General features: G+C 39.6%; 1 protein-coding gene across 1 annotated transcript; it reads left to right on the forward strand.

Annotated features, from left to right (window-relative positions):
• The first annotated feature begins 10,207 nt into the window (after nucleotides 1-10,207).
• On the forward strand, nucleotides 10,208-19,623 carry pskh1 (protein serine kinase H1). The gene is made up of 4 exons (XM_004564603.4): nucleotides 10,208-10,522; nucleotides 11,182-11,918; nucleotides 12,912-13,829; nucleotides 16,597-19,623. The coding sequence occupies exons 2-4, from the start codon at nucleotides 11,850-11,852 to the stop codon at nucleotides 16,912-16,914; spliced, it is 1,305 nt and encodes a 434-aa protein (XP_004564660.1). The 5' UTR covers nucleotides 10,208-10,522; nucleotides 11,182-11,849; the 3' UTR covers nucleotides 16,915-19,623.

The raw sequence follows: 19,623 nt of genomic DNA on the forward strand, positions 1-19,623 counted from the left end.
AGGGCCTACTCTATTATTTTTTTGTTCTGATAAACACGGTGATGTTCTAACTAAAATATGTTCATCTGAATATAAAATGTGCTGTTAAGTGATCACACTTCATGTCTGTGTGCCTGTAATTTTTCTCTGTTTGCAGTCATTTAAAGGACATTATGCAGAGTGACATGAATGTAATTAAGCCACACCACTGACCTGCAGTGTGAATGATTTCTACCGTATTAGAATGTGTTTGGGTCAAGTAATAGGTGCTTATAGCTCTCTGGGCATTTCTGTATGACCTCGAGTCCTTGGTTTACATTGAATGAACTGTTGTGCTTCATTATTATTACATTTGAAAGTTACATATAATCTGTCAACACATACTACGTTATGGATCTTTAATGACTCTGTTATGGGGGTTTTACCCACACAGTTCCTCCAGAAGGCATTCACAGCCTCAAGCTTTTAGACACTGTGCAAATTGCACAGAAGATTATTATATCATGATAATTCTGCTTGTAATGAACTCATAAGCTGCTTTTAATGCCTAATGACCAGTGCTTGGGCACAGAGAGAGAAGGGCACAAGAATTTGCTAGAGTACAGGACATGAGGTATTGAACTCCTGTTAGATATCTACAGAAATGAGAAGATTCTTTGCTTTAGGGAAATTAGGTGTATTTTTCAAATGAGCATAAGTTGAAAAAAGTACTGAGTGCAGGTAATGTATGGCAGTGTTTTATTTCTGGGCATTCGAGACAAATGGTTCACCAGACTATGCCCTAGATGCCTCCTTATTTTGGATGTTGCCACCTTTATAAGATGCCTTTACTGCCTGCACAGGGCTCTGAGAACAAGACTTTTACTCCCTCAGCTACAAAGATGGGAGTACAACTACAAAGCCACACCACCTGTACAGGATGTACACTGCTTTTTTCAGTCATTTCTGTTCAGCTTCAACCACAAGTCTCACAAAATAAGTAGTCCTCTGAGTATTGCACCAAGATGCTGGGTCAAATGTTAAATGGGTGTTGGCTGTCTCTGCTGGGCAAATACTGCATTGGCGTACCTGTTTTTCCAACACCTAACTGAGAGGAATGCATGCCTTTACTTCTCTTCATTTTCTATTCAAAGCTGATGCTTTGGATTTTTTTTCCTTTTAGGGCAAACACATACTGGCTAACACATTGCCTTAACAAAGTAAATTATTAAACAAGGCTTAATTGATGTATTTTTCATACCTTTAGAAAAATGGCATACATTGTGTTGCTCTGCAGAACTGAATGTTTAAGTGATCACAATGCATGCTTTTTCAGAATAATTTAGGTGTTATTCATTCGTATAAAACCAAAACTGAGCACAGTTCCCATTTCTTTAATATATTCCATTATACTGATGCTCAAAGTTGGTAATAGGACAAAATCATTGAGGATGAAGGAAAAATAAAGATTTTGGCTCTAGATTGTGACACTTGGAGTGGGTCTAAAATTAATTAGTTGCCGTTTTCAGCAAAGCTTCAAGGAGTTTTACAGCCCTGAAAATCTCATGTGGATATCTTCCTTTATTGAAGTAAACACACACATACAAAAAAACAAAAAACAATATCAGCTCAAGGGACCAAGTGGGAGGGCCTCATGGATTGACCAGTCTCACTCTCTCCTCTTTATTTTGCATTCTCCCAAATACATGGTTGAAAACAGCCAGAAATTAGTACATTCATTCATTTTATTTATTTATTTTTGTAAGTCTTGTTTTGCTGTTTAGCTGGTTGACATAGTCTCTTCAAACAATAATTCCTTTAACATTAAAAGTAGAGTGTGTAAAATCTCACCACTAGATATCAGTAGATTGCAGACTGCGGTCAACTGAATTCTGTTTTCTTACTCCGCCCACTTCAAGTACCTAAACCAGTGGTCCCCAATCCCAGTCCACGAGGGCCGGTGTCCCTGCAGGTTTTAGATGTGTCCTTGATCCATCACAGCTGATTTAAATGGATAAATTATCTCTTCAACATGTCTTGAAGTTTGTCCAGAGGCCTGATAATGACCTAATCATGTGATACAGGGTGAGATCTAAAACCTGCAGGGACACCGGCCCTCGTGGACTGGGATTGGGGACCCCTGACCTAAACCTAGCTACTGTGGCTGCTGTATAACAACTCTGACCACTGTTCATCTGTAGTGAGTGTAGGCTGTCAGTGCACTATTCACCTCCATTATCAGTATGCCAGGTTCACAAGTCAATTTTCTCTGGAGGCTGTAAAACTGTCAAAGTAGTCCGATACAAGTCGATGAGACTCACTTCTGTTCAATAACAGCGATACTGAGATGTGTTAATACACATTAATCAATATATATTTGTTAATATAAGATTAAAAAACAACCTCAAAACTTACTTACTCTAAATCTATCTACAGCCAGCTAAAATGTATATAAAAAAAAACATAAATAACACTCGGATTACAATTAATTTACTTTACCAAAAGTCATCTAGAGTTCTAACTTTAAAACAGTAGACTCCCCTGTGTATTGGAACTTACAACTCTTTTATGTCTTGTTGATTTTGCATGAAATAAAAAATCTGAATGGTTCCCAACGACTTAATCAAGAAATTTAAAGGATTCCTTTTTCATTCCTTTCAGAGGCCTTGTAAGGGTGCACTCCTGTTTTTCTGTAAGGACTACTGTCCTTCCATCTAAATGTTGTTGTTTTTTTAACGATGCACCATGTGTCAACAACGTTATTCAGTTAGTGATTTCAAAGGCCACAGACAAAGACTCCTTTGAATACAAGATCTTCACACAGCGCCTCACTCCTCACTGCATCAGTGATAGGCTGCTTGAGCAAATCTGGCCTGAAATTAATGAGAAACATCTGGATCTATCTCCAAAAAGCCTGAAAAATGTCGACAAGGCCATTTTAAAGGACCTTGGCAAAATACATAAGTGCAAGGAAAAAGATTTGATTTTTAGCCTGAGGGAACAGCTCGATAGTATTACTGTCCCAGTCTTCACCAAACACCTGTTAGCATTGCCGAAAAGAGTACTCAGTGTATCCAAAAACAGGGGTGAGTACAGGGAAGTTGTGGAAAACTTCACTAAAGATCTGGTAATACACGCTAGGGTGAACTAAACGAGACAACGAGCTGGCATTCGGCAACATTTGACTTCATTATACAGAGGCTGACCCAAAAGATCTGGAACCAAATTTTGTCCAGCAATTTTGAAATCTCCCCTCGAGAACACTGAAGAACTCAGCTTGACGGTATACAAGCAACCCAAGTGATTTTCCAAACCTTCAAAAAACACGCCATAGTGAAGAGACGAAGTATCATCTCTTGGGCTTCTGCTTGTGATTTTGTGGCAAAACTCTTAAACTAGGTTAAAATATTCAATTCAATTGGGCAATCTAAATTTAGTTTCAAAAACCAAGAGTGGTTAAAAATGGCCACTCTTTTTCTCCTGTCTTCCTTCCCTCATTCCCAACTGGCCGCGGCAGATGGCCACCCCATCCCTGAGCCTGGTTCTGCTGGAGGTTTCCCCCTGTTAAAAGGGGTTTTTTCCTTCCCACTGTTGCCAAAGTGCTTGCTCATTGGGGGTTGGATTTTCTGTGCATTATTGCAAGGTCATGACCTTACAATAAAAAGCACTGTGAGGGAAGTGACAGGGTTTGGCACTGTTTCTTAATTTAAAATGTTCAATTACAACAGGACATTTTAAGTTAAGAAACAGTGCCACATCAAAAAATAAATAAATAAATTTAAAAAATGTTAAAAATAGAATGAAATAAAAATACATTTGTGTTTCGTTTCATTTGCTGTGAATTTGTTGAGAATGGAATATCAGTTTAGAATAGTGTGTCTCAATATAATGTGTCATAGCATCATCCTGCAGACTAATTTGAAATGGATGTAATAGTAATGTCATTCTGCATGTGTGTGCAAACTTTAGCAAAGTATAATCAATGTTTCAGGTTAGGTGGTTACATTTGTTTAAATATTCTACTTTCAGTGTTCCTGATGTTTGTTCTGTATGCATTGCTATTTATTAATCGTCTTGTGTTACATGGAAAAGTGTCTCAACTGTGCCAGAGTAATGCCTTGTTAGTCACATTTGGTTTTACCAGTAGGGGCTCCCATATGAAAAAGTGCATTTTTACAGCAGTGGTGGACTAAATGTCCCTAAATAGATGTGGTCCTCCTCCGCATCTGAGTCTACAGTTTCTGAAAACTGTCTGCTCTCTTTATCTCTCTCTGCCTGTGGATCCCTCTGTGCCAGCCTCACTACACCTGTCCTCTAAGCTGGCTGCTAATAAATTAACACCTCCCCACATTGCACTACCTAAGGAGTTCTTAAGTACTTCATCACCAGAGTTGTTTCTTATTTACTTTTACTAAACTAAAAAATTTATCAGGCAAGTTTAACTGGAACATGTTTCTTTTGTAGGATACCTAAGACACTACTTTCTGAACTCTCTGAACTCTCTGAAATCTCGCTCCAGTGGTATCACAAGACAGTAGTTGACCCAGAGTTGACTGCATGTGTCTGGCCTTCACTCTAACAGCTCCACTGCTATTCGTTCATTCAGCACATCTTAAATGGCAGTGTAAAATTTCCACCCACCCGGTTTTTACAGTTCTTTCTGCATTTCTTGCTTTCTTTCTTTTGGCTTATCTCTTTGTGTTGTTGTCATTTTCCATTTAGTGTCTGATGATTAAACAGAAAAAAACTACAGATATCTGTCAGTCTGTTTTCTGGTGTCATCTGTGGATGAGATATTAAAGAAAAGAGCAGTATACCTTAGTGGAGTAACAACAATTGTTGAAACATCCATAGAACAATCCCATGTCATTACGAAAGGCGATCTTCTATTTTTAACAGCATCCTGATTCAGATCAGTTGATCGCTTTTATCACAGTTCCATGTCATCACAGACATTGTGTTTCATGTGTGGCTTCAGTTGTGTGGTGAGCCTAAATTTGCAATGTGAAGTGACTGGGTTCTTGCTCAGTAGGTAGAGTGGCGGCCCCATGATCGGAAGGTCGGGGGTTCGATTCCCCTGAACAGCTACCCTGAGGTACCCCTGAGCAAGGTACCGTCCCCACACACTGCTCCCCGGGCGCCCAATGGCTGCCCACTGCTTCACTGAGTGAATGGGTTAAATGCAGAGAGGGATTTTCCCCACGGGGACCAATAAAGTACACTTTCTTTTTTTTTTGACTGATTTTCTCCATTTTAATCTTGTAAATTCTACATTTTAAATCTTGGAATACTGCCCCCCATCTCCATCGCTGTATCTTTTCCCTTTCCCTAGAATGGCCCTAGTGTACTCAGTAGACACTTCCTTAGGTACACCTTGATGCTGCTGGTTTGGACTCCTTTGGCCCTCAGAACTTTTTCCCCCTTCTTTTTTTAAACAAGATTTTGGAAACATTCCTCAGAGTTTTTGTCCATATTGGCACAATAACATTGTGTAAACTGCATATCCATAGTGTGAATTTTCTCACTGTCATGTTTGAGGAACCAGGTTGAGATGATCTGAGCTTTGCAACACAGCACATTAACCTGTTGCAATCAGCTATCAGACATGTGGTCATAAAGGCACGGACATAGCCACAATACTCAGGTAGGGTGTGGATTTAAAGATTACCATTTGGTACCAAGAAACCCAAGACAATCCAACAATATTACACCATCACCAAAACTTGAACCGTTGCTACAGGTAGGATAAAACTATTTTTTCATGCTGTTTGTGCCCGATTGTGACCGCGCCATGTGAACTTCAAAACTGAAATTACACTCATCAGACCTGGCAAGGTTTTTCCAATTTTGGTGATTGCATGCAAATTGTAGCCTTATGATCTTCTGCTGCTGTAGTTCATCTATCTCAAAGTTTGATATATTGTGCATCCAGAGATGCTCTTCTGCAGAGACAGTTTTCCTCTGACCTCTAGCATTAACATTCGCTCACAATCCTAATCCTAATGCTGCTAACTGCTAAGCTAGCATTTGTATTTGTAACTAAAATCAAAGTTATTGATACAAAGCTGTGAGTTTTCTAAAAATTAACTCTTAAAAAACTGTCAAAAAGACAGACTAGACTTGTAGGAAGTCGAAGAAGCACCTGATTTATTAACTATGAGAGACAGAAAATAGAAAGAGAGAGCATGATGCCAACAATGACCTGAGAAAGACTGAGGCAATAAAAAAGAATAAGTATACAAGAGGGAGAAAAGTACAGTCAATCAGACAAACCTGACTGCTAGTCATTTCTATGAACGTAGAGCAACATTTATATTTAAACTTTATCAATATCTGTTCCTGTCCAGTCTTCTTGTTGTGTTTACGCCTTTCTTCCCTCATACCTGGTTATCTTCCTGCGTGTATGGCTACAGAGTTCAGTACAAGCAGGTTACACAAGAATTTACTAGTTGGATGTTTTAGTGTTGTGAGCATCTTCAACTTTCAGGGACACCGGGGACCTTGAATCTGTTATATGGTGATGAGATATTTCCCCAGCGATTTTGCAAAACTCTCATAAAAAGCCAATAAAAAATAGACACAGAAGCACTTACTGGCCATCAGCTGGACTGTAAAAGTTAGAACCAGGTGTCCCAGACATGCACTATTCAACAGGGACCAAATAAAAACCCTACAATATCTGTGACACTTACCATGTAGATACAGTACCTCAGGACAAGAATAAAATTCCTGTAATATTCTCGTGATATGGAAACTAATAGCTTGCGTATGGTGGTCAATAATATCCTGAGAAGGAGTATGTTGTAGTTTATGATATTTTTATCTCCTGTGGTATCAGTATAGTAGTCGCGCAATATTCCTTGAGGGAGTAATGTGCCTGTGGTAATCAATAGTGAGTTTACTATCACCTGATTGTACTGACAGCGTACAGTAGTGATCTCGGTCTGGATGCAGGGGGAGTTGCAGAAACAGAAAAATCCTACGACAAGGATCAAATCTGACACAGGATGTCATCTTCTAGAGTTTCTCCTTTTGTCTCGCAGCACCGGACTGCTTCTATGCGCTCACTGGAAACTCTCACGGGCTCTTACTCATCCTCTGCAGAAACATGCGGCACACACTTTAAAGCTCTTCTTTCTCACAAACCTACACCCAAATGAGGGGGAACTATCATGGGGATATTAATGGAGACAGAGACACAGATGGAGTCAACTGAGCTTTTAATAGAGCATCTCCTCCTTCTCTGTAGGGATAAATAATACAGCAGTCAGCAAATTTAGACCTAATAGATGATATTGACCTTTGAAAGGGGAAAATAGTGTGAGTAACAGGACAGCACAAGTGGAAATGGAGAGAGAGAAAGATGTGGGTATGGAGCGCTGGGAGAGTAGCGATGGAGAGGAATACACACGAGTGTCAATAGAAGCAGGGCACTCAGACAAAGCATCTTGATCAGAGTGCGACAAAGCGGTGATCAATCACAAAGATGACGACTTAGCAGAGCGGGCTGCAGCGCTGGAGAGGCCCTGACCTCAGCTGCACTGCAGATAGAGCAGAGAGGCTGGATGGGCAGCAAGAGCCCTCAGAGGATCTCTTTCGTTGCTTTTATCTCTCTCTCTTTGTCTCATCCTTTTCTCCCTGTCCCTGCCTCATGGCTGCAGCGGGTCTTCTTCTCTCTCTCCTTATCTCCTTCTTTCCGTTTTGATTACTCTCTGCTGCTTCATTTTTCTACCCCCTCCCACCATTCCTTTCTTCCTATATTTCTGTCTGGTACCCACCATCTGTCATCCGTTGTCTTCCTCCGTCACCCCCACCCTTCTCCCCCACTCATTTTCACTCCCTCAATCCAATTCAGGGAGCTTTATTGGCATCATAAGATGAATTTTACTGTCTCTGCCTCTCTTTCTGGAACATTTGTCTTCCTATTACTAATTCTCTATTCTTTTAATGCTGCTCCACAAAACTCTGCTGCGCCCTGCACAAGCTGCACAAGCCTTGGTCAAGTGAGTCTACAACACTGAGTCCAGTATGCTCCATCACATCAATATCAAAGCCAAGGACCTGCGTTGTTTATTATACTGCTCGTGAATCAAGCAGGGTGAAACTGAACATTACTCATCCCAGTACAGTGGAGGCATGTAAAGAAAAAGTTATTCTAATAAAATGGCTTAAAAGTACTTTACAGTCTGAGGTAGCCTTGGAGTGACTTTTATGTTAGCAGTGACACCGTGTGGAAAAATCCTGTAAGAGCTTTACTTCACTGATGCAAAGCTCAGCATATCAGACTACAGCTGATATGCATTTTGTCCTGCAAACCTATATCTTTAAACACAACCAAAGCATATAATTAACCACATGAAATCTGTTTAAAACAAAAACATATGCATGCTTTCATTTAATTTTGTAGAAACTGCACGGCAGGGAGAGCTCCTCGACATATGGTTTAGTCCTGTATAAATTATGTTTTCAGAGTGGAGGCGAGTGAAGTGGCCTCAATTTTATTTGCATGCCTGCATTGAATTAAATGCATAAAAAATACCCCAAAGATCACCAGTGGTTCCCCAAAGTGCCTCAGTGGGATACCATCACATAAAGGAATAATAAAACTAACTATAATGTAAAATTTTCACTTGCTCCACATCATTTATATTTTGCTCAGATGTCTGTGGAAAGCTGCAGCAGCTGTAACATCACAGATTCTCTCAGATGTTGTGACTTGAGGCATGTCCATATCAAATGAGGGTCAGATACTAGTCATCCTATGTGGAACTCCTTTAGTTGGAAGCATAACTTCTAAACTTTCTTGTACTGTTTCAAGCCAAAAAAAAAGTCATAGGGACTTCTTTCTGTATCCAGGAAGTGACGGTGAGGACTTAACGGGGTCGAAACAAGCCGAGGGAGGTCGTCCGATTTTACAGAGGAAAAAAAAGAAAAAAAAGGGGAGAAAAAAAAGTTGGGTGGAAGCGGAGAGATGTGTACAGTTAGACACAAACAGGTAAAGTGCACAGGAAGCAAAATGATATAGCTTTCAAAATAAGAGTAGACCAAGAACAATCTTCTTGAAATGTCAACATGCAACTATTGTTAGAAGATCATGACCGAGAGCTCAATAGAGCTTTTAGTTCCTAATGACCACAGCCACACACACTATGCGTTACTTTTTCATATTTGTTTGGCATCCGTTTGTGATCATTTTGTGTCACCGAGTGTGTCTTTGTACTCATTTGGTACCATTGGGTGATCATCATGCAGCTTTCTGTGGTTGCTTACAATCAGTTTATGGTGATTTTGTGTCTCTCTATAATTGTTTTGCATCTTTGAGTTAATTTAGTGCATCTTTACAGTCATTACGTGTCACTTGTGATCATTTTTATGTTTCTTAAGTAGGAATACACTAAACGATTAGATCACGATCAGTGGCAACAAGCCAATCTAAGGGGGCAATCTATTCAATTTTGTGTGTTTGCTGAACCATGCCACCAGCACTGTAGCATGGAGAAAGGTAGCTGCCAAAGGTCTTTTTAGTCCTATGGCAAACTGAGGTGATTCTGTAAACTCTTTATTATTTCACTCCTCTTGTCTTATCTGTTCCACTCTGTGTCTGAGGAGGAACAAGGGCAAATCAGCATCACCATAAAAGTCAGCAAAGCACAGCAAAGACTTTTACACTGCGCTGAAATGAGACTATAGTGCAAATGTATGAGCTGACTTTTACATTTAATTCATCTTTGTGTTTGAATTTTTAAACACAGATCTACTAAATTTTAATTCCTGGTTGTATTTACAAAGTTAGGAAAGCAATTTGAAAGTCGAGCTTGATGTTCCTTTATATATATATATAAAGACGTATTTTCAACATTTACTTCAACGTAAGGAATATAGTTTTCTATAGTATAGTTTTCTAATTTTACACTTATTTTGTATGGGTACTTGGTATCTGCAGATACTAGATTTCAAAAGTATCTATATTTTAATGCAGAAATTAGAATCACCTTACACTTTCTACACAAGGAATTGTTTTCTTTGCTCTCAATGCACTTAACAGAATAGACGGACAATAAGAAGAACACAGTGCAGACATGAAGACAGTATATTTCCAGATTTATATGTGTAGAGCTGCATATTTATAAAAATGAATAATGAGTGGATGGCTGGATACTAGTCTTTTATTTAACTATAATCTGCTTTATTTTGAAAGTCTAGGCCGGAACGCCGGCGCCTCTTGACGCTTCTCTGTGGGTGTGGGAAGGTGGTCCTGGTTGAAAAACACCGTCCAGAAAAGCAACCGACGGGATGACTTTGAGTGTTCTTGTACACTTCTTTAACATTTTGTAACACCATGAAAACAAATTAGCAAACTCTAAAAGTGACAAAGTGTCGCCAAGAAAGGCCGTGATGGATTTGAGTTGTTTGTCCTCGGGAGTAAAGTTGGGAAACTACGAGGTGAAAATGGAGAGCCCAGCTGAGTGAGAGTGGGGTGAGGAGGCTGGATTTGGCAAAAGTTGGGAGTCCTGCCTTGCTGCTAGCAGGCTAGTTAGCGTACTTAGACACTTCGCTATCTCGGGTAAGTCGAGAGGTGAGATTCAGAGTCACTCTTACGCTTTTAATGTCTGGGTTCTTAGTGAAAACTTTTAGAGACTACCCTAATGTTACTAAAGGTTGGGGAAAATCAGGTAAAGTGGGTTTTATCATAAAAAAATAAACACGAAAAAGGCCTTCACTTAAAAAAAAAAAAAAAAAAAAAGAAAAATCTCGAAGTTAAGTGTAGTTTTGCTTTAGGTTTCTTAAGTAAATGTACCCATTTTCAGTTTTATTAGTTTCAGCCTGTAACATACTCCTTAGTTCTTGTTTTGTGGTAGGTTGCCAAACATTTTGTACAAACAAAAAATAAAAATAAAGTATATCGACCAGCCTTCCAGCTCAGATATGTGACCATCTGTGTTGGTGCTCTCTTTTCATAATGGCAAAGCCTGTCACATGTCGTCTTAGTCATTCCAAAACATGTATTAATAGCTTTGATCATATATTTCTGCTGGGAGTCTGACAGTATGGCCTCATCACACAACTTCCATATAAAAGTATACTTAATTTTAATAGTGTTAAAATGAGTGACCAAAAAGCATGTATGTTAAAAGATGCCTGCTGTCATATCTGCATTTGATAAACACACAAACTTGTATTCATATTTTATTTTGTGCTTAATTTTTTCTTTGCATTTCACAGCCTCCCTTCACTGTTCTTCAGCTTGTGATTCTCCAGGGGAGTTGCTTCATGTGTGGCTAGACCGCTGCTGACATTGCAGCTTTTCCCAATGGATCATAGCGTAGTTGATGGTGGTCTTATTTTCCCTGGAAGTTTTGAATGAGTCCTGAGGACAACTTTGCATTTTCCCCCTAAAGGCAGCTCCGGTTAAGCCTGCTTTAGAGAAGCTGGATAACGCTCAGGCTAACGGCTCCCTTTCGGATCAAACTTTTTTCTTCTTTTTTTTTTTTGCCGTGAGCATCCACACCGGCTGTATCCATTCCATTTTCTCTGTACATTATCCTATCTGAGATGCATCCTTGATAACATCTGACTGTGTGGCCCTGCTACAGGCCTACCGAAGCACACTGAAGACAACTAGTACCAGAGATTTGCGTAAGCTGCAGGCCCATTCAAGATGTATTCATGAGCACTTGGGAGTTGTTAAACCAGACTCAATCGCATTCATGTACTGTAACTGCTGATACCAGCTCACTGGTACTTGAGTGGATGTAATCCACTTTATTCATGAACCCTCAAGCTGAGTCTGGGTGCAGCCTGGATGTTGCTGTTAAATCGGCTGTGGCGGTGATGAGGCAGGGCTCCTGGTGGCCTGTGTGGCTGACTGGGCAGTGGCCCAAGGTGATGTGATGGGGTGCCGGAACAGTAAGGTCCTCCCTGAGCCTCCAGAGGATGTTAAGTTGGACCTGGTCAAAAAGGTCAGTAAAGATGCTGTAACTGTTAACGGTATGGTTATGGCGTATGTAATCATGCATATCAACAGCTTCACTGTCCAGATACAGTGACATGGTGGAGCTGTCCGAAATGGCTTAAAGTCACTTTGGAGGCAATTTGTTTGGTTAAAAAGGAAAATAACATATGCGGCTTTTGAATGATGTGAATATTTCATCATCGTCCACAGGAGGGAAAACAATACAAAGTCAAAGTGCTTTCATAGGTACATTTATTTCAACATGAAATTTTGCTTTTAAAAGATCTAGATTACAACACAACTATGATTAAACAATGTCTCTTCATATAATATTTTTTTAGTCCTAAGTATTTGAGGGGAATCTGTTAGAAAACTAATCTGGTAGTCTTTTGACTTAATATTAATTTGTGTTTTTAAAAGTAAAACTAAAAAAATTATATATCTAATCTTTTTGAATGTGGCTAATGGGTAAATGGATTTAGTCCCTCTCTACTCAAAATTCACAATTGGGTCTCATTCATACATAACTTTTGTCTGTGGCACACTGTGGATGTATCAGGAAAACTCGGGGTTAAGTATCTTGCTCGAGGATGCCTCTCTCATGTGGACAAGAGAGAGTCAGGGATCAATGCAACAACCTTCTGATTGGCAGACAACCTGATCTATCACCTCAGCCACAGTTCTTTTGTTACTTTACACTGAACATATTTGGTTTTGAGACTGATTAGTGGGTGCAACAAAACATTTTATTGGTCTTTTTATTTACCAACTGAAAAAAAAAATTGATTTATTCAGAAATGCTGTAAAATATCTATTGCTCCTACTTACTACACAAAGCTGCAGTGTGGAGACTGGCTGCTTTGAACACATCTAATCTGTAACTGTAGACATTGTATAGACAAAGAATATAAGTATAATTTAGTATGGTATTTTTTTAGTTGATTTCTTTCTTTCATTGATCTTCTGTGTATTTTGATGAACTGTGCTGTGTATTTTTCAGGTTGATCCTCAACCTCAGACAGATATCTATAAGCACTTCATACGAGGGGATGGCTCTGGAAGCAAGATGGGTGTGGCTGGTGGCGGAGCAGGTGACAAAGCAGAGATCACCTCCCCACATCAAGCCCAGTCTCACACTGCCACTCCCACCGCTTCAGCTCACCTCCCTAAGGACCTGTCCGAATTGCCGGATCCTCAGCGAAGGAAAGTGGCGAAATACAGAGCTAAGTTTGATCCCCGGGTTACAGCCAAGTACGAGATCAAAGCTTTGATAGGCCGGGGAAGCTTTAGCCGTGTGGTCCGCGTGGAGCACAAGAGCACCCGACAGCCATACGCAATCAAAATGATCGAGACCCGGTACCGTGAGGGGAGGGAGGTGTGCGAGTCAGAGCTGTGTGTTCTGCGTCGTGTTCGTCATACTAATATAATCCAACTCATGGAGGTCTTCGAGACAGCTGAGCGTGTCTACATGGTCATGGAGCTGGCCACTGGAGGAGAACTTTTCGATCGGATCATCGCACGCGGCTCCTTCACAGAGCGGGACGCCACACGGGTGTTGCAGATGGTGCTGGATGGCGTCAAGTATCTCCACACTTTGGGGATCACTCACCGAGACTTGAAGCCTGAGAACCTGCTCTACTACCACCCGGGACCTGATTCCAAGATCATCATCACTGATTTTGGTTTGGCCAGTAGTAGGAAAAAGGGAGGCGAGTGTTTGATGAAGACCACCTGCGGCACACCGGAGTACATAGCGCCTGAAATCCTAGTGAGGAAGCCGTACACAAACGCTGTGGACATGTGGGCGCTTGGGGTGATTTCCTACATCCTGATGAGTGGAACCATGCCCTTCGAGGACGACAATCGCATGAGGCTCTACCGGCAGATCCTCAAAGGGAAATACAGCTTTTCTGGAGAGGTGAGGAGTTAAATCTGTTGCTCACTTTTCCCTTACACCAGCACACTTCGGTCGTATTAGGAATGCATTCCTCAGACTGCAGGGGGCTTTGTCAACAGATTTCCAGGAAGTTAAGCTTGTGAGGTGAAACGGTTGTAACCCAGATACATACACTGTGTCTTTTTTTGGACTTCAAATCCTTCACAATTCTCCACTTTTTATGTGTCATTTCACGTAAACTGGTACCTTGTACACTGGAGCACTCTCAGTAATTTGTCTTTTCTAAATCAATTCAGAAGAATGCTGAGTAGTCCATTCCTTTGTTTCACAGTGTGGGATGTTAATGTTACCAAAGGGGCCCGTGGTTAATGTTTGCCCCACATACAACCACTCCAGCGTGAATAATCGCTGAGTAGTTTTGTAATATTTAATGAGAAGCAGTTGAATCATCTGAGTTTTCTGGGGATTTGGCCAGATTTTTAACTTCTCAAATATCTGACAGCTAAGATAAGGCCAGATCAGGGATGTTTAATAATTGAAAACACTTCCAAGGAGCCAGTATTTTGCTTCAGCACAGACTCTGGCTGAACCAGCTGTGCTGCATACAGAGTTTTCCTTGAAATAAGTAAATAGAGCTTTTCACTAGAACCGACCTTTACACATTTTGAGGATAAGTTTGTACTTTATAAACAGTTCAGAAGACCTCGAGAGTAACGAGAAGAATATCTCTGGACATTCACAACATTTCTTTGGCAAAAACAACAAACAGCAGAAGCTACTTTCTCGGGACATTTCTGGGACAAATTATAAACAGTGTTTATAAAATTTCCAAACAGCTGTCTCTATACGTCCAAAAGATACAGAGCAACATTTTTCATTGATCTACCATTACTCAAAGATGTAGCTGAGGTTATAGCGTCTGTGCTCATTAGCTAGTTGCTGTCCATGGCCAGTTAAGGAGTGCATGGTGGGCTTATAAGATTTTTTTTTTCTCATAAAAACAGCTGCCTGCTGTAGGCAAATCTTAGTGCTATGAAAGTAAATCACATTTCACACGTCATTTCAGCCTTTTTACAATTTTTTCATTGTAAAAATATTCATTTTGCTGTTTTATAGTTTTCTTCTTCATAAAGGTGTTTTCATTCAATGTTTGTTCACCATAAAATATTGTGTGCATGTTTTAAAGCATATTGTTGAACAGTTTCAGTTTTCAAAAGACTAAGTTGAATCTAATGCCTATCCGTGTTTGCTAGCTTGCAGTGTTTTGTGGTGCATTACTGCACTACAATTTGCAGGAACATTTGTTGGCTAATGATCGTAACCCATCCTTTAGTAGCCTGTGAATGTCTACTAGTGGTCTCACCATTCACAAGGTTTGAACTGCTTCCATATGAGTGCAGAGCATTGCCCTCAAAAGAGCTAAATACTTAGACTTAGAGACTTAGAGCTTTTTATTGTCATTGTGCAGTTTCTTGCACAGCGAAATTGGGTAGCTGAACCACAAAGGTGCTAAAGTAAGAAGAAGAGAAACCAATATACAACGAAGGCGGAAAATAAATAAATAATTAAGTAAATAGAAAGCTATACCAAATGGGCAGTACTTTTGCAAGATACCAAATCAGACTAATGAGCCTCACTTATGTGAATTCGTCAGGGTTTGCCAGTAATGCCAGTCAGAGACCTTCTGTACGTGTGGTCACGTCAATGTTTTTGAGAAATCCCAAAGCTGTTCTTGAAGAAAAGCTTGTCCTGATTGGAGGAGCTGCGGTAGAGCAGGCTTGAATGTGCTTCCCTTGGGGACGTTGGTCTTTACAGCTGTGATAAATAATATTCACATTTACAGCTCCATTTCAGGATATAACACAGCCCAGTCATTGTTATAGGGTGGGGGAGAATTGTATTAAGGTGGGTTATATGTATATATGTCATGTATTTTTAGCCAGCACTGGTGATTTACCTGCTGTGGGATTTGAAGTGGGGTAGTTGTCTGCTGGGAAACTGAAAACACAGCTAGTTGCCAAGCAGGACATTATGTAAAGTGTGTGTGTGAGAAGAGGCATGCAGGATGGATGTTCCCAATTCCTGTCTAAGTAGAAATAGTTTAACTCATCACCAGGAACTTACAGTAAAAAGAGTCCATGTCAGAGTTAACGTTAAAAAAGGCTTTTACCGAGAGTAAAAGGCTTTAACTTTTAACATCTTGAGAACAGCCACTCAAAATGTATGCATTGGGCAATTTTAATTTGCTTAATAAAATAACTTAATTAACTTATTGTAGATGCTTTACTAGTACTGCTCATTGCTGCTTTGTGTTTCTGCTGCCATCTTGTGTCCACTGGGAAAAACCCTGCCAACATTTCTCAAGATTAATGCTATAGCTACTCATTTCATGCTCTTTGAACACAAATTTTTTGCTTTGCAACTTTTGTTGGGAGACCGAAAGTGGCTTCCAATGAAAGTGTTCTCCATATATTGTTGGCGTAAATATTTTGCACATCAGTAAGCTTTTTCTGTTGGACAACCACCGATTTGTATTTCAGAGAAAATTTGTTGGTTTTATCAGATGTGCAAAGCTTTTACAAGCCTTCTGTATATACTGTTATGTTAAGGAGATGCATGGAAAGTGAAATGTTTTTGCTTCAGTCTGCTTCGACTCTTATCATTAGTTTCAGCTAGTTGTACCTAATATACAATGAACCTCTTCTATAAAGTATATAAAGAAATTTGGTAAAATTCAACCAGTTGGTTTTATTTCAGTCTTTCTCCCTTGCCTGTCTTCCCTCTGCAGCCATGGCCCAGTGTGTCCAACCTTGCCAAAGACTTTGTAGAGCGTGTTCTGACAGTGGATCCCAGTGAGCGACTTACCGCCGGTCAGGCCCTCAAGCACCCCTGGATCGTCAGCATGGCAGCCTCGTCGTCCATGAAGAACCTGCAGCGTTGCATATCTCACAACCTCCTGAAGCGTGCGTCCTCACGCTGCCACAGCACCAAGTCATCCCAGTCCACGCGCTCCAGCCGCTCAACCAAATCCAACAAGGCTCGGCGGGTGAGAGAGAAGGAGCTGCGAGAGCTGAACCGGCGCTATCAGCAGCAGTACGATGGCTGAAGCAAGGCCCAACAGCCAGCGACTGTAGCGGACCTTCTTTCTTCTTTTTTTTTTTTTTCCTTTAAACAACACAGCAATGACTGAAGCTTTGAGTTGCTGCCAGTGTTTGGGGGGCAAAAGTGTCTTGAAGTCCCACATTTCTGCCTTAAAACAAGGATAATGACTTGACTAAATCCATGACTCTAAAATGACAAAGCTGAAAAGTAACTGAGACTGTAGAACAAGTCAGAAAGATGACAAAATCATTCAACGTCTATGGCAGTGTGTTGCAACTGCTCCATCCACTCTTTCACATTTACTTTTAGCAGGATGGTGCCTTTCACTTTCCTTGTGTTCTCCCGTTCCCTGTGTCGCTACATATTTATTTATTATTGTTGACATGATTATTAGTCTCCATTCAAATGGTCACTGGATAATGACCTTCCACAAGGATCTGTTGAACAGAGTTCTGGATACTGACATTACTAAGAGGAAAGAGATTCTTCAGAAGAGGAGGGAAACACATTCCTCTCACTCATTTCTGATTGCTGTGAATTTATTATTGTGCTAATTGTATAGACTTTGATTTGAGATGTGGTTAATCATATCGAGCTGCAACATAATCACACCGTTTTAGGCCAAAATGATTTAGTCAGTCCAAAGCTTAGCTACTCTTGCCATTATTGTTAAGATCCTAAAACTATCAAAAGATTGTGAAGCTCTTTTTTTTTTTTCTTTTTTTGCGTCGCTGTTAAATCTTAGTTGTGTTAGGCAATAATAGATTATTGCCTAACGCAGCCTGTGTCATTTTGATTTGACATTGCTCGTAAAGTACCAGCGATGAGCCTTTCCTTGTTGTACAGCAGGGATTTGTCTTAATAATGGAAAATGGCCATTGAGTTTTCTTGATCACCGGCACGTGAATCTTAGTCACAGATACACAGGCTGCTTTGGGTTTCCATGAGCTTTTCATACTGTCTTTAGAAATGTAGCCTAGCTTTAAAATAATTGTGTAAGATTTATTATGAATTGATTATTTTCACCGAGTAATTTCCAGGTGTTATGACACTCTACCATTAGCTTATTGAGCTAGCCAAGTGACAGAAATGGCATTGCCCTGCTGTGAAAGAGCTTAACAAAGCTATGGTAAAATAATTTAAAAAATATTCTTGGAAGCATGGTAAATTTAAATTAGATTCCACAAAAGTGCCACACATTGCAAATTGTTATGATAACAGTAGAGTGACCAAGTAACTTTAGATAGGTTAGCGTTTTTGGAGCTTGCCTGTTCTTTCAAAACTGAGTAAATGCTAATTCTGAAACTCTAATATCTTTATGTAAGCATATTTAAATAAAACAAGTAGGAAATCAGATATCAAGAAATCATTTTCTCCAAAAACTTAATTTCTATTGTTGGTATTATATATGTTGTAACTGTAACATATTTTTTAAGGTGTAAGTCAGTTTAGTAAGTGTGTAGTTTGTTTCCTAAATCTTAAGAAGCACTCTATTTACAAACTTCATACATTTATTCCACTACATTTAAGTTTTGATGCAGCCTTGTCTTAAAGTCCCACCAACTTTGTCCCAAAATGTTACTCAGAACAGGAGACATATTACAGAGTATGCTTTAGAAAAATATGGAAGGAAAATGATGAAGATAAACAGACAACTGATGCTAAGCAACTGATATCTAATGTTGGGCTTGCTCTAATTGGCTTGGAGAAAATCATTTGAAAAACCCACATATAGTCATGGAGTTTGTGGAGATTAAAGGGATTGTGTTTTGGTTTTTCGTAATGTATTTAGCTTTCAGTGGATGTAAACACTCTAAAATGAAGGAGATAAAGAGTGCAGCCATGCAGCTATACAGTTTAATGCACAAGGCTTTTTTTATACAGAGACATTTTCAACTTAAGTTATAAAACATTCAAACAGCTCGCTACAAGAACTCTAGTTGATCAGATCTGCAGTAGGAGCTGCAAAGAAACTGTAGTTGTTAGTTTTTTCTGATGTTTACGGTCTAAACCATTTCCACTAAACTTATGAATATTTAGCATCGTTGCGCAATGAAGTATTGTGACCAGTGCACAAATCAGAGCTATGCTGATGAAATATCAATACCTTTAAATGAAAAAGTGATTTTTATTTTTTATTTTTTTTTAAACTTTGTTGATGAAGATGGTTAAAGTGATGACTATTCCCAAGTTGATAGGGAAAAAGAATCCCAGAAGTATTACAACCAAAAGTCTCACAAATGAGATTGAAATTGTTTGTCCTTTTTGCTGTTTTTCTTTCTGGCAAAGCACTTAATGTACAGTACTGAACTGAGATTCATGATTTTCTAGTTTGTTTGTTTTTTTTGTTATTTTTGTTTTTTCAGAAGGAAATTTAATGGTACTTTGCCGTCTTTCCGTCTTTGCTTTTTGAGGATTTTGCTGTGATCTTTCCTAGAGTTTAAAAGTGTGCTGTTGTGAACTTTTTAATATGTACTGGAAACCTGATCGAGCCATGTCCGCTGACCTCAGTTTTTCCTTTGCTTTTTGTCTTTTGGCTTTCACTTTTGTTCCGTGAGGCTTTGTCATCTCTCTGATGCAACTGTTTCCGTCGTCTTTGATCATTTTTAGTCTCTTCCTTTGTCCTACTGCTGTTTTTCTTAGTATTCCTGTACAGGTAAAATGCTTATTTTTATTTTTTTATATATATATATATATATATATATATATATAT

Source organism: Maylandia zebra, linkage group LG7 (assembly GCF_041146795.1).
Source record: "Maylandia zebra isolate NMK-2024a linkage group LG7, Mzebra_GT3a, whole genome shotgun sequence".
Classification (NCBI taxonomy): domain Eukaryota; kingdom Metazoa; phylum Chordata; class Actinopteri; order Cichliformes; family Cichlidae; genus Maylandia; species Maylandia zebra.